Source organism: Crotalus tigris, unplaced genomic scaffold (genome assembly GCF_016545835.1).
Source record: "Crotalus tigris isolate CLP2741 ecotype Arizona unplaced genomic scaffold, ASM1654583v1 scf7180000024351.1097467, whole genome shotgun sequence".
Lineage (NCBI taxonomy): Eukaryota > Metazoa > Chordata > Lepidosauria > Squamata > Viperidae > Crotalus > Crotalus tigris.
The window spans coordinates 959,756-974,352 of NW_024100520.1; the positions used below are offsets into that span (position 1 = coordinate 959,756).

At 41.5% G+C, this 14,597-nt stretch overlaps 1 protein-coding gene across 7 annotated transcripts in view; it reads left to right on the plus strand.

The window, feature by feature from the left end:
- Positions 1-14,597, plus strand: part of FHOD3 (formin homology 2 domain containing 3) — a 515,605-nt gene that overhangs the window by 390,083 nt on the left and 110,925 nt on the right. For 6 of the 7 annotated variants that reach the window (XM_039327161.1, XM_039327163.1, XM_039327165.1 and 3 more), the window contains one exon: positions 5,879-6,169. The exons of the other annotated variant lie outside the window; for it this stretch is intronic. In XM_039327161.1, coding sequence (XP_039183095.1) covers positions 5,879-6,169 — 291 coding nt within the window. The remainder of the gene's footprint in view (positions 1-5,878; positions 6,170-14,597) is intronic. 7 annotated transcript variants of the gene reach the window in all.

Genomic DNA, 14,597 nt, shown 5'->3' on the forward strand with positions numbered 1-14,597 from the left:
ATCCACTTCTCCAGGAAATGGCAACCCACTCCAGTATCTTTGCCATGAAAGCCCCATGGACAGTACCAAAAAGCAAAAATACATGATGCTGGAAAATGAGTCCCTCAGGTCAGAAAGTGTCCAATATGCTACTGGGGAAGAGCAGAGGGCTTAGTACTAATAGCACCAGAAAGAGTGAAGCGACTGGGCCAAAGCCGAAAGGACGCTCAGCTGTGGATGCATCTGGTGGTGAAAGGAAAGTCCGATGCTGTAAAGATCTTTTCTCCATTGGAACCTGGAATGTAAGATCCATGAATCAAGGCAAAATGGGTGTGGTCAAAACTAGAGATGACAAGACTGAACATCGACGTCTTAGGAATCAACGAACTAAAATGGACAGGAATGGGTGAATTTAATTCAGAGGATCATCAGGTATATTATTGCGGGCAAGAATCCCTCAGAAGAAATGGAGTAGCCTTCATAGTCAATAAAAGAGTAGGAAAAGCAATACTGGGATACAATCCCCAAAATGACAGAATGATCTCAGTGCGAATCCAAGACAAACCATTCAATATCACAGTAGTCCAAGTCTATGCCCCCACTGGTGCTGAAGAGGATGAAATTGACCGGTTCTATGAAGCCCGACAGCAGGGCTTTTCAACCGGTGGTACGCGTACCATTTGTGGTACATTAATGAGTGGTACGCAGCCCTGCCTAGCCAAGTGTAGTGGGAGAAGGAACGAGCCAGCACAGGCAAGGACATACAGTGAGAGAGTCCTCTGGAGCTGCAAAGGCCCCAGCCTCACTTCTGGCTCACCCTCCCCCATGAGAAAGGAGGAGGGGGCGCAGACAGGAGAGCCTATAAAACAGCGGTTCTCTAACTGTGGGTCGCAACCCTATTTGGGGTCGAACGACCATTTCACGGGGGTCGCCAAACAATGCGATCCGCCATTTTTTTCTCAGCTGGCGGCACCGCGCATGGGGACGTCGCCGCGCACCCGCAGCGCGCATGGGGAGCCGTGCATGCGCGCTGCGCATGGGGGCACCGCCGCGCATGTGCGCCGCGCTGCGCATGTGGGGCGCGTCCTTATGACCAGGGTCGCCAGAAAAAAAAAGGTTGAGAACCACTGCTATAAAAGGAGGCAGTTTGGGCAGGAGAGGGAGAGAGAGAAAAAGCAGCCTTGGGAGGAGGTGGAGTCAGCTGCACAGGAGGAGGAGGAGTGGGGGGGAGAGGAGATCAAGCAGGCTGGCCATGAGCCGATGTACAACTGCTATGGCAGCCACCTGGCTGGCAGCAGCAAACAGGGAAGAAATGCAGTGGGGAGGGGTCACCCTCCAAGAGGAATGAAAAAAGGTAGCAATGGAAGTGAGGTACGAGGGACGGAGATAGAGAGTGGAAGGATTCTTATGTGCTTTTGTGACTTTGAAGTTCTGGGATTTGTGCAATGTGAGCTTTGTGTTCTTAAAGAGTGTTTGTAGCATTCCTTTACTTATGAATGGAGCCATTTGGGAAGGCTGCCTTACTTACATTTTTTTTCTTCCTTAAGTGCCGGCTCCGACCCTTACTTTTCTTTCTAGCCAGTAGCTAATTCTTAAAGGGGAATGTGCCTTTTTAAGCTACTTCACTCAGCAGCTTGTCTTTTCTGTCTCTGAAGGCCTTTCCTTGTTTGATCAATATATGGAAGAGGGAAAATATTGGGGGGGGGTTCAAATTCTTCCTTCAGAAGGAGATGGGAATGAGAAAAAGGGAGGCAGGGAAGGGAGGGAGGAAAGGAAGTCGTGCCTTAGTACTTGGCCACCAGCAGCTCTGCCATTGACTTTGCTTTTCAAAAGGTTGCAGAAGGGGATCACATGACCCTGGAACTCTGTGACCATTATAAATATAAATCAGTTGCCAAGCATCCAAATATAAATCACATAACTCTGGGTATGCTGTAATGGTGAAAAATGGTCATAAGTCATTTCAGTGCAATTGCAACTTTGAACAGGGTTTTTTTTGGTCATCAAGTTTTTGACACCTTGCTAGGTGCTACTTGAATATTGCCATATCCTAAAAGTGGTACAATCGGTAAAAAGGTTGAAAAGCCCTGCCCTACAGCATCTTAGAGAATCAACACCAAAAAATGATGTCCTTATCATCATGGGGGATTGGAATGCTAAAGTAGGAAGCCAAAAGATAACTGGAATAACAGGCAAATTTGGCCTTGGAATACAAAATGAAGCAGAGCACAGCTGACAGAATTTTGTCAAGAGAATATGATGATCGTAGCAAACACTCTTTTCCAACAACCAAAGAGATGGCTCTACACATGGACATCACCAGATGATCAACAAAGAAATCAGATTGACTATGTGCTCTGCAGCCAGAGATGGAGAAGCTCTATACAGTCAGTAAAAACAAGACCAGGAGCTGACTGTGGCTCAGATCATGAGCTTCTCGTTGCAAAATTTAGGCTTAAATTGAAGATAGTAGGGAAAACTACTAGGCCACTCAGGTATGAACTAAATCATATTCCTGATGAATATACAGTAGAGTTGACAAATAGATGTAAGGAATTAGATCTGATAGATAATGTGCCTGGAGAATTATGGACAGAGGTTCACAACATTGTACAAGAGGTAGCAACTAAAACCAAGAAAAAGAAATGCAAGAAAGCAAAATTACTTTCGGAGGAAGCTTTACAAATAGCTGAGGAAAGAAGGGAAGTGAAAGGTAAGGGAGAAAGATACACCCAATTGAATGCAGAATTCCAGCAAATAGCTAGAAGAGATAAGAATGCCCTCTTAAATGAACAGTGCAAAGAAATAGAAGAAAACAAAACAATAAGGAGAACCAGAGTTCTCTTCAAGAAAATTGGAGATATGAAGGGAACGTTTCATGCAAAGATGGGCATGATAAAGGACCAAAATGGCAGAGACCTAACAGGCAGAAGAGATTAAGAAGAGGTGGCAAAATTACACAGAAGAACTATACAAGAATGAGCTTAACATCCCTGATAACCACGATAGGGTGGTCACTGACCTCAAGCCAGACATCCTAGAATGTGAAGTGAAATGGGCCTTAGGAAATCTGAGCAACAACAAAGCTAGTGGAGGTGACTGTATTCCAGCTGAGCTATTCAAAATCTTAAATGATGATGCAGTAAAAGTGCTACACTCAATTTGCCAGCAAATTTGGAAAACTCAACAGTGGCCACAGGATTGGAAAAAGTCAGTTTACATTCCAATTCCAAACAAAGGCAATGCCAAAGAATGTTCAACCTATCTCACCATTGCACTTATTTCACATGCAAGTAAAGATATGCTTAAAATCCTACAAGCTAGACTCCAGCAGTATGTGGATTAAGAACCACCTGAAGTACAGGCAGTATTTTGAAGAGGCAGAGGATCTAGAGATCAAATTGCCAATGTACGCTGGATCATGGAGAAAGCTAGGGAGTTCCAGAAAAACATCTACTTCTGCTTCATTGACTATGCTAAAGCCTTTGATTGTGTGGATCACAACAAATTGTGGCAAGTTCTTAAAGAGATGGGAGTACCAGACCATCTTATTTGTCTCTTGTGAAACCTATATGTGGGTCAAGAAGCAACATTGAGAACTGGACATGGAACCTCTGATTGGTTCAAAATTGGGAAAGGATTCTGGCAAGGCTATATTCTGTCACCCTGCCTATTTAATTATATGCAGAGCACATCATGAGAAAAGTAGGGCTAGATGAATCAAAAACTGGAATTAAGATTGCCGGGAGAAATATCAACAACGTAAGATATGCAGATGATACCACTCTAATGGCAGAAAGTGAAGAGGAAATAAAGATCCTCTTCATGCGGGTAAAGAAAGAGAGTTCAAAAGTTGGCTTGAAACTCAACATTAAGAAAACCAAGATCACGGTATCCGGCCCTCCCAATTCTTGGCAAATAGATGGGGAAGAAATGGAGGTAGTGACAGATATTATCTTCCTAGGCTCGAAGATCACCACAGATGGGGACTGCAGCCAAGAAATTAAAAGACACTTGCTCCTGGGGAGGAAAGCTATGGCAAATCTAGACAGCATACTAAAAAGCAGAGACATCACCCTGCCCCAAAAAGTACGTATAGTCAAGGCCATGGTTTTCCCAGTTGCAATGTATGGTAGTGAAAGTTGGACTATAAGAAAGGCTGAGCGCAAAAGAATTGAGGCCTTTGAACTATAGTGCTGGAGAAGACTCCTGCGAGTCCCCTGGACTGCAAGGCAATCAAATTGGTCAGTCCTAGAGGAGATCAGCCCCAACTGCTCTTTATAAGGCCAGATCCTGAAGTTGAAACTCAAGTACTTTGGCCACCTAATGAGAAGGAAGAACTCACTGAAGAAGAGCCTAATGCTAGGAAAGATTGATGGCAATAGAAGAAGGGGACGACAGAGAATGAGGTGGCTGGATGGAGTCACTGAAGTAGTAAGTGTGAGCTTAAATGGACTCCAGAAGATGGTAGAAGACAGGAAGGCCTGGAGGAACATCGTCCATGTGGTCACTGTGGGTCGGACACAACTTCGCAACTAACAACAAAAACAATAAATAAATGCTATCACTCATTTGCTCTCTCTCTCTCTCTTTGTGTTTTTTTGGTATGTGTATGTATATGAATTTCATATGTACAGTACCTATCTCTTTATTCTCATTGCAGTAGATCTCTTTTGTGTTTTCTCTGTTTTTTCTTTTTCTTTTTTTCTCTATGTGTATCTTGGATTTATGTTAATATACTTACCTGATATTGTTAAAAACTAATAAAATGTACATTTTAAAAATTAGGTATGTAGTAGCCATACATACATACATACATACATACATACATACATACATACATACATATATATATATATATATATATATATATATATATATATATATATATATATATATGATGCAATCTTCGATCTCCGGGAAGAGTATACTCCAGTTATTTATTGTTAAAACCACATTTAAAACAATAAAAACAGTTATATACAAAAATTAAAACAACTTAGCTTTCGCTGGTCCTCTGCCAGCGTCCTCAGAGTGGGGCTTAGGGGGTGGGAAGTTCTTTTTATCCCCTTGCTGATCCAATTGCCTACTCATTGCCCTCGTGACAGGGCCACTCTTCCTGATTGCTCGTGACTGCCTCAACTGTTCTGCCCTCTCTTTTTTGCACTCTAACCTGGTATTTTCTTGCTTTGTCATCCTTGTGCTGTCTCCCCCTCCCTGTGCTGTTATCAGTAGCACGTTCCTGGGCTGCTGATCTGCCTCCCGTTTTTGCATACCATTGCCAGTTCCTATTACGACTCCTTCCTCCAACCCCCCTCCTCTCCCAGCCTGCCGATTCATACACCCTTTGTTGTCCATTCCTGTCATGAGTAGGCAATTGGATCAGCAAGGGGATAAAAAGAACTTCCCACCCCCTAACCCCCCTCGGAGGACGCTGGCAGAGGACCAGCGAAAGTTAAGTTGTTTTAATTTTTGTATATAACTGTTTTTATTGTTTTAAATGTGGTTTTAACAATAAATAACTGGAGTATACTCTTCCCGGAGATCGAAGATTGCATCATTGAACAAATATGCCCAGGATTCGTATTTTTATAACCATTAAGGACATGTATATGTATATGTATGTGTGTGTGTGTGTGTGTGTGTGTGTGTGTGTGTGTGTGTGTATATATATATATATTTGTTTTCTGAGGTTTTCGCGGGTATTTGTATATAGGTCTTTGGTTGTTCGGGTTTTCTCCCGCGTAAAATTGGAAGTGTCTTGGCGACATTTCGACAAAATCCCATTCGTCATCTTCAGGCTGGTGTTTTCAGCTTCGTGCTTAATATATGACTGAGTCCAAATTGTTATTCTGTAATTGCTGATAAGCAAATCTTTCTCCATTATTATTTTCACCAGTGAGTCCCAGTCAATCTGAGCCTGAACCCGAGGCCAAGGGAAAAACAAAATCAGAGCATGAAGATGAAGCCAAGTTCAAGCAGGGAACAGAAACATTCAGAGCAGTAAAAGATGCAGAGGTAGAGGTGGGTCGAGAGCCAGAGAGAGAAGAAGGTGCATTAAGTGAAAAAGAGAGGCAAAATGAAGATGTGAATGAAAAAGACAACTGCTCAGCATCCAGCCTCTCTTCAGCAAGCAGCACTTTAGAGAGGGAAGAACCGGAGCAAAAACTAAGCAATAAAGATAAAGCCGGTAAATTGAAGTCTTTTCTTTGTAGTACTATATAGTTATGTAATTTTCACATGTGGGTTGTTGTTGTTTTTTTTTTAAATTGAGCTTGTTTTCTCACTTCTGTATTTTTCTATAAGTTCATGAAACCTAGAAACAGGACTTTGATCCCATTTTAATGCCCCCGTAACATGCTGTATTCCTAATGGTTTAGTCATTAGAAGATTTCAGTATACATTAAAGAAGGATCAGTAGCGTAAATAATATTATTCCTATAGGAGAGCATTATTTTTGATCACAATTCTTAATTCACAATTCTACTGGGTGGGTGTGGCTCACTGAGTGGGCATGGCTATGGTAGTCATGGCAGAGTGGGTGGGCGTGGTCAGGATGAGCATGGCCACCTCGATGTTGTTCCTGGGGAGGGATGCCTGTGGGGGCTGGGCAGAGTTGGGGGAGATCCAGGGGGGTCTCTGGTGGGTGGGGCAGTGTGCAGGAGGCTTGCCTTGCAGAGTGAAGCAAGGTGAGGAAGGGGGCAGGGAAGGATGTCATTGCCATGGAGCAAAGTGAGGTAAGGCTGGTTGCAGGCAAAGGGGGGCTCCAGTGAGGAGGAGGTAGAGGGTTTAAGCAAGCTTAGCAACTGGAGTGGGTATTCCCCCCCCAAATAAACGTGCTTTGTGGGTAACCTCAAAGCAGGACAGAAGAGACCAAAACCTGCTGTAATCATCCAGCAGATGGGAGGAGAATAAAAACCCCTTCTCCCACAAGCCATCAGCTGAGCAAGATGCCCGCCTGCCCACGCTCTTCCCCCTGTCATGAGCATTTTTGTTGAGGATTGGCGGGGGGGGCTGTTTGTCCCCCTTTCACCCCGATTAGAAGCCATGTTATGAAAAAAAATATAACTCAATAAATTTGTTATAAATAACACATTCAGCACTGAGCCAACATTTCTAGAATGTCTTTGTCTAGGCAGATAATATTCAAATCATTTTTGTGGCAGCATATCAAAGAAGCAACAGGATAGCTAAGAAGACAAATGATTGCCCCTGCCCCGCAAAGTAAAAATTATACAAAATTTTTGCTTTCAGAGAACAGTTCTCAAATTTCCATATCATTTACAAAAGTGGTTTGCCAAAACCTCACTTCTAGGCTGAACAAAAATAAACCAGCCCAAAATCACTCAGCCAGCCCTCATGGCCAAAGCAGGATTTGAACTCATAGTTCTCCAGCCTTGCAACCTCTGGCTATAATTCTGTAACCAAACTGGTTCTCCATAAAAGTTTCCCTTCCCCTCCTTGGCTTCAAGGAAAAGGAAAACAAATTGAACATACACATTATATAGCAATTAATCATCCCTTTTGCAGTAGCAAGGAGTCCCAAAGACTCATATTTTACCAATGTTAAATAAAACATCATAGAATTGTTCCTTGGACAAGAATGCCCTCAAACACATTATTAAAGATAAATCCAAATTAAAATGCAAAGGAAAATCACTGAAATATCACACACACAAAACAGAATATCAGAGATGGATGGGACCTTAGAAGTCTTTCAGTCCAACCCCATTCCAAAGCAGAAAACCCTATCCATTTCAGACCCTATCCATTTTTAATCATCTCCCAAAAACCTCAGTAATAAAGCATCAACAGCTTCAGGTGACTATAATCCCAGTGATTAGTTATTCTTACAGTCAGGAAATATTACCCAATTCCTCGTCTTTAAAAAGACAGATATGAAATAGAAACTGCCTCCCCCCTTTTAATTTTCTCTCATTTCTTACTTTTCCAAGGCAAAAATTCTTGGGTTAAAAAAGTAACAAACTAAAAATGTTTTAAAAGATTGCTCAGAAATTTCACCCCCCCTTCCCTGCTCAGTTTACTTTAACAAAATAGCTATCTCTTCTTTTCATCATCTATCCTCAGCAAATCATCCATATTTTGCCATGAATTTCTCTCCCACATCTTCAAAGACACTTTTTGCCTTGGGACCTTTCAAATAATATTTTTTTCTCTTCTTCATTTCATTGTAAACACTTACTATTGCCTTTCCATTTTCTTCACAATAAAATCTGCAACTTACTGTTTCTTTGTAAGAAAGGGAATCAAAGTAACTAGCCTCTTTCATAGTCTTGGGGGTGGGGATTACTCACACAAACATTCATCTGCACACTCAGACATTTGTCAGCAGCCCTTTCATGCTTTAAATCCATGCTTTCTTTCAACGTAATGATATTGTCAGAATCCAATTATATTTCATTTCTATCTACTTACTCTGATATAAAAGCAATTTTTACTCTCTTCTGTATCCTGTCATACTACGGAAGTGGAGGAGGGTAAGCATGGGGGCTTTATGACTCTCACTTCCTCCATTAACTACAAAGTAACCATTTGTTGATTCTCTTCGAGAGTACTAACCATAACAATGCAGCCATCGCCTTTCATCCTACTCCCTCTGAATTTCTCCCCTTTGCTGGCAGTGAGGGAAAAGGGGGGGGGGAAATGCAATGCCTGGGATCTCGGAAAAGAGAGAATGAGTGATCATGCACACGTAGCGGATGGATGGATTGAAACGCCCAGAGGAATTGTGGGGTGGGGGCTGCTTGGGAACACTTTAAAACATTGAATGGTGGGGAGGAGTCCCTCAGATCCTGTCTAGCATGCCAGCAATCAGTTTCTCTTAATAAAGATTCCTTTGAAAGAAACATTCCAAGAGTTCTGTTTTCTTAAGATGTAAATTGAGGTGAGTTCTAACATTAGACAGGATCTGCAAAATTAGTCCACCTGGAAGGGAGAACCTTGCCGGGGGACTTTGCAAAAAACACCATGTCAGACGATGAAGCAGGGAAGGGAGAAAGCCCCCCAGAGAGGGAGCCGTTGCCCTGACTGAAAACCTGCCAGATGTCGGGATCTGTCAGATTCCTCAGGAGAAGAGGTGGTGGAGACACGTAACCAAAAACCTCGGTGGTCAATGGGCATTGGAAAGAAAGGCAAGTGGAAAAAGAAATCAAGAAAGGTGACCCTGAGACGGGGGGTCAACCAACCAGAATGGAAGCAGGAGATAGAAAAATCCCTGTACGCAAGCAAAGAGGAAAGAAGCTGGGCACATAACTCAAGCTGGATCCTAGAGAAAGCTATCGACTTGATGAAGAGAACCCTCAGCTCCCTAGGAGAGGAGAATTCTGAACCCCACGGCCGCACCAGCTCCTGGAGCCGCAACTGGAGAGACACTGAGGGAATTGGAATCTGCAGTCCTGGGGACGTCTGCTGATCCAGTAGTCCCAACTCCCCGCCGACCCACAAATGGCGATCCGGATGGAAGACAATACCACCGACAACGAAGGCACCGATCCATTCAAAGACTCCCGCCGCTGGACGCGAGATTCAAGGGGGAGCCAACACGCTTGGGGTTTTTCTTAACCCAAGTCCTCAGCTTCATGGAGGAATATGGGAGGCACATCCCTAGCAACAAAACCCATATCCGGATTATGCAATCTGCTCTGGATGGGCCGACTACAAATTGGGTGGTGAATTTGCACGACTCCATTGCCCCAGAGCTCAACAACTTCAACCGTTTGATGTCCTCTATGAGAAGACGATTTGAGGACCCCCTGGCTGATCACAAAGCCCGCAAAAGGATCAAAACAATGAGGCAAGGCAAATGCCCGGTAGCCAAATATACGCAAGAATTCTGGCCATTGCCAGCAAACTGAACTGGCCGGAAGACATCCTCCTTAGCCATTTTAAAGATGGCCTAAATTACGACCTATATGATGCTTGCATGACATCCACACCAACTTGATGAATGGTACGTCCTGGCAGAGGAAGTAGAGATCGACCTACTGAAGAGGCATCACCAAGGAAAACAATGGAGCCACTCACCGCCTGAGTCGACGCACGAACCAGTGAAACCATCAGCTATGGACAAGAAGCCAATGGGCTGTTTCAAATGTGGGAGAGAGGGGCATCAGGCTGTAGAATGCCACTCAAAAGCCCCCCAGTGCAACCCAGACAGATCACCGGCCAGCAAATCTGGGAAGCCCCACTTAAGCTGGTGAGAGTGATAGAGGCTATGGAATCCCCTACCTCTGCCTAACATGGGGAAAGAACTCCAGCCTACACCATAGCGCTGGTGGACGCCTCAGATGACAGCTCGGAGGCTGGTGGACACCTCAGACGACAGCTCGGAGGGTGAACCCCTGGTAAGTGGTCCCATCGCACCCATCCTCAAGACAGTGACTATATTAATTCTCTCCATGCTCGAAGCTGTCAAGGTGAAAGCCTTAATAGACTCTGGCTGCACCCGTTGCCTCATTAGCCCAACGCTAATGGGGAATCTGGACATTCCATTGAGAAGGCTAGAACAACCAATCTCATTTGGCCAGTTAGATGGGTCCATAGCAGGGGGTGTGCCAGCCACCCTAGCCACTTTACCAATCCATCTCTCCCTGGGCAACCATGAGGAAGACATAACGTTTGTAGTGACCCCAGGCATGGAATGTCCAATGATCCTAGGGATGGAATGGTTAAAGAAATGGAACCCCTGGGTAAATTGGAGGATGGCAGAAATCAATTTCCTGAAATAACAGAGGAATACAGAGATCTTGCTGAAGGTTTCAGCAAGGAGAGGGCGGATGAGCTTTCCCTACACACACATACTGACCCACAGACTGTACCATAGAATTCAAGCCCGGGAGTATGTGTTTAAGTGCAAAAGAGAGTGGAGCGTAGTGAAAATCCAGAAGGTGAAAGAGACGTGAGAGGACGTGATAGGAGATGAATGCGAAAGGAAGGGATTGATGGCAGGAGAGACAAGATGGGAAGGAAAATCCAGAGCTTAATAGAGACAATGTCTTTAGTTAAGAGAGGTGAGAGAAAGTGAATAGGATTGAAGGGGGGATACAGTGATGAGCACGAGAGGAAGGGAAGGAGACGATGAGAGGACGGGGCACGATGTTGAAAGTGACAGGAACGTGGACGAGGCTTGGAAGGCAAAGGAGACAATGAGAGGATGGGATAAGGAGATAAGAACGGACTAACGATTGATAATATATGATTGAAGAAGTAATTTGGACTTTTAAAAAGACTGTGATAAGTAAGAAAGAGGAAAAAAAGTGAAGAGGGTTGGAGAAGGTAAGAAGAGATTTGGGGAATTGTAGCAGTGGAGGTAGTTTCAGAGGAGTTGAGGAAGGGAAACAAAGAATTAGAAGTTTAGAGTTAAGATAAGTTAAATAGCTGTTGGCTAAATAGAGTGACATTTAGAAATAGAAAATATTCGAGAAACAAGTGACAACTATGACAAAACTGAGGACAGGAAAAAAAACAGCGTCAAGCCTAGCACTGACACCCTTATCCCCACCTGGTCAAAGAACATTAGAAGGAATGTTTGGTACAGAAAAACAGAATGTAATAGTTAATATGCAGACCATGCAGACAACACTACTTACTATCCAAGAAACAATGCTAAAATGCAGGAGACAATATCTAAGAATCACATAGAAATGAGAGGGAATATGAATAAATTGGATAATAGAATTTAGATGATTCAACAACGACTGAGAAAAATGAAGCAAGAATTCAGATAGTAGAAGTAGGGTTGGATAAAGTAGAGAAAAAAGTTAACACATTAGATACAGAAATGATGGCAACTAATAAAAAAAATGGAGGAATTGATCATCCATCTAGAAATGGATAGGGTGGCATTCTACCTACGATTTCAAAATGTAGAGGAGAAGGAAGAGGATTTGGGTGCTGTCATGGTGGAATTGATTGCTGAAGCCCTACAAAGGGACAAACAAGAGATATTGATAGAAATAGATGAGGCATACAGAATTCATACAAATTATGCCAGATGCAACAGACTTCCACGAGAAGTACATATTAGATTTGCTAGGAAAAAGGTGAGAGATATAATCTACAAAATTACAAGAGAGGATTCAGTGATTTATAAAGGCGTGGAAATACAAACTTTAAAACAGGTACCAAAGAAAATAAGAAAACAGAGAAGGAATTATAGATTCCTCAGTGCATATTTAATCAAAAGAAGCATACCATTCAGATGGTTAATCCCGGAAGGATGTTGATATCATGGAGGGAGAGAAGGATTAAGATAGACAGCCTAGAGAAGGCATGAGAATTCTATGAACAATTGGAAGGAGTGGAGGAAGAGAATAGCAGCAAAGAAGAATTGGAATCCAAAAGTCAGGAAGACCAACAGCAGGAAGTAAGGGAAATAGAATGAGGGATAGAAAGCAAGGAAGAAAAAGAACAGAGGAAAGAAAGAGGAGTAGGTCCAAGAACAAGACACACAAGTAGAACACACAAGTAGAAAATGGAAAAGGAAATTAGACTATCAATTAATATAAATGGATTAAATGCACCCGCAAAGAGAAAACAAATACTAACAAAATTAGTAAAACAACATATAGACATAGTTTGTTTACAAGAGGTACACATTAAAGAACAGCACAGGAAATATTTGGAGTTCCCCAAATTAGGAGTATTATATACAGCACTAGCTGAACAAAAACAGAGAGGAATAGCGGTTTATATTAGAAAAGAAATAAATGCCAAATTGAAGTACCAAGATACAGATGGAAGAATATTAGCAATAGAATTACAAACCGAGCAGAAATCTTGGCTGCTAGTGGTAATATATGCACCAAGAAAATAAAAAAGAATTCTATTACAAATTACATGAGAAACTTATAGAAATTGGACAGGGAAATATTTGTATAGTAGGAGATTATAATGCGGTAGTGAATGTAAAAAAAGACTATATTAGTGATATGAAAAATAAAAAGAAAAGGAAAACACTACCAAGGACATTCTTTGATTTGGTACATGAATTTAATTTATCTGATCAGTGGAGGAAACGGAATTTTAAAAAAGAATATACCTTTTTCTCAAACCCGCATAAATCTTGGTCTCGAATAGACATGGCATGGATGAATGAAGAAGTAAGGCAAGACATAGAGACAATAGAATAATGCCAAATAAATGGGCCGATCATAACCCTCTGAAAATAGTTTGGAAAGGGCGGAAAAAAGTAAGAAGAAGATGGATAATGAACTCTCACATTTTGAAAGAAAAAGAATTTATAGTCAGGATTAGAAGAGAAATAGATTTTCTTTTAAAGAGAATACAAAACAGCAAACATCATTACAAATTATTTGGGACACTGCGAAAGCATATTTGAGAGCTTAGCAATAGCCTATATAGCAAGAAAAAACAAGGTGAAAAGGCAAACGCAAAATATACTCCAGGAAGAGATTAAAAAATTGGAATCTAAATTACAAAAAGAGCCCCAGGATGAATCGATTAAAATGGAAATGGTTTTGGCTAAACATAAATTAAACATAATAGATCAAGAGGAAAGAGCAAAGGAATTGAAAATAACAAAACAATTTTTTTAACACGTAAATAAGCCTAGGAGATGGCTCTCTTATTAAAAAAAAGAGGAGAAAAGATTTATTTAGGAACTACACAATAAAAATGGAGAGTTGCAATATAAAATGGATAAAAAAAAGAAATAATTCAGAATTATTTTGAGTCACTATATAAAAAAGAGGAAATAGATGTGGAAAGTATAAAACAATACTTAAAGGCTAATGGCTTGCCAGGATTAAAAGAAGGACAGAGAGAAATTTTGAATAGGAAAATAACAGCCTTGGAATTAAAAACCGCGGTACAAAAACAAAAAAATAATAAAACCCCGGGGCCAAATGGCCTTCCAGGGGAAGTATATAAGACTCTTTATGAGGACTTTGAAAAGATACTATTGGATGTGTATAATGATGTGTTGAAGAAACCCAAACTACCAGACTCCTGGATAGAAGCCACTATATCCCTTATCCCAAAAGAAGGCACAGACCCCAAACAGATCAAAAATTATAGGCCAATCTCATTGTTGAACACTGATTACAAAATTTTTACCACCATAATTGCAGAAAGATTGAAACTAATATTACAGGATATAATACATCCAGATCAAAATGTTTTTTTACCCACAAGACAAATTAGGAATAACACGAGAATGATGTTAAATGTCTTAGAATATTACGAAGCACACCCTGGAAAACAGGCAGCACTAATTTTTTTAGATGCCCAGAAAGCATTTGATAATCTCAGTTGGCAATTTATGTTCCAGCAGATTGAGGATATGAAATTTGGAGAGAAATTTGAGAACATGATAAAGGCAATATATAAAACACAAAAGGCCAGTGTGATAATCAATGGAGATAATACAAAAAGCTTTGAAATAAATAAAGGAGTAAGACAGGGATGTCCAATGTCACCTCTACTTTTTATTTTGACTTTAGAAGTGCTATTAATTCAAATTAGAACTAATAAAGAGATAAAAGGGGTACAGGTTAAGACAGAAGAATATAAGACACAGGCATTTGCGGACTATTTGATCTTTTTTATAGAGGAACCACTAGAGCAGTGATTCTCAA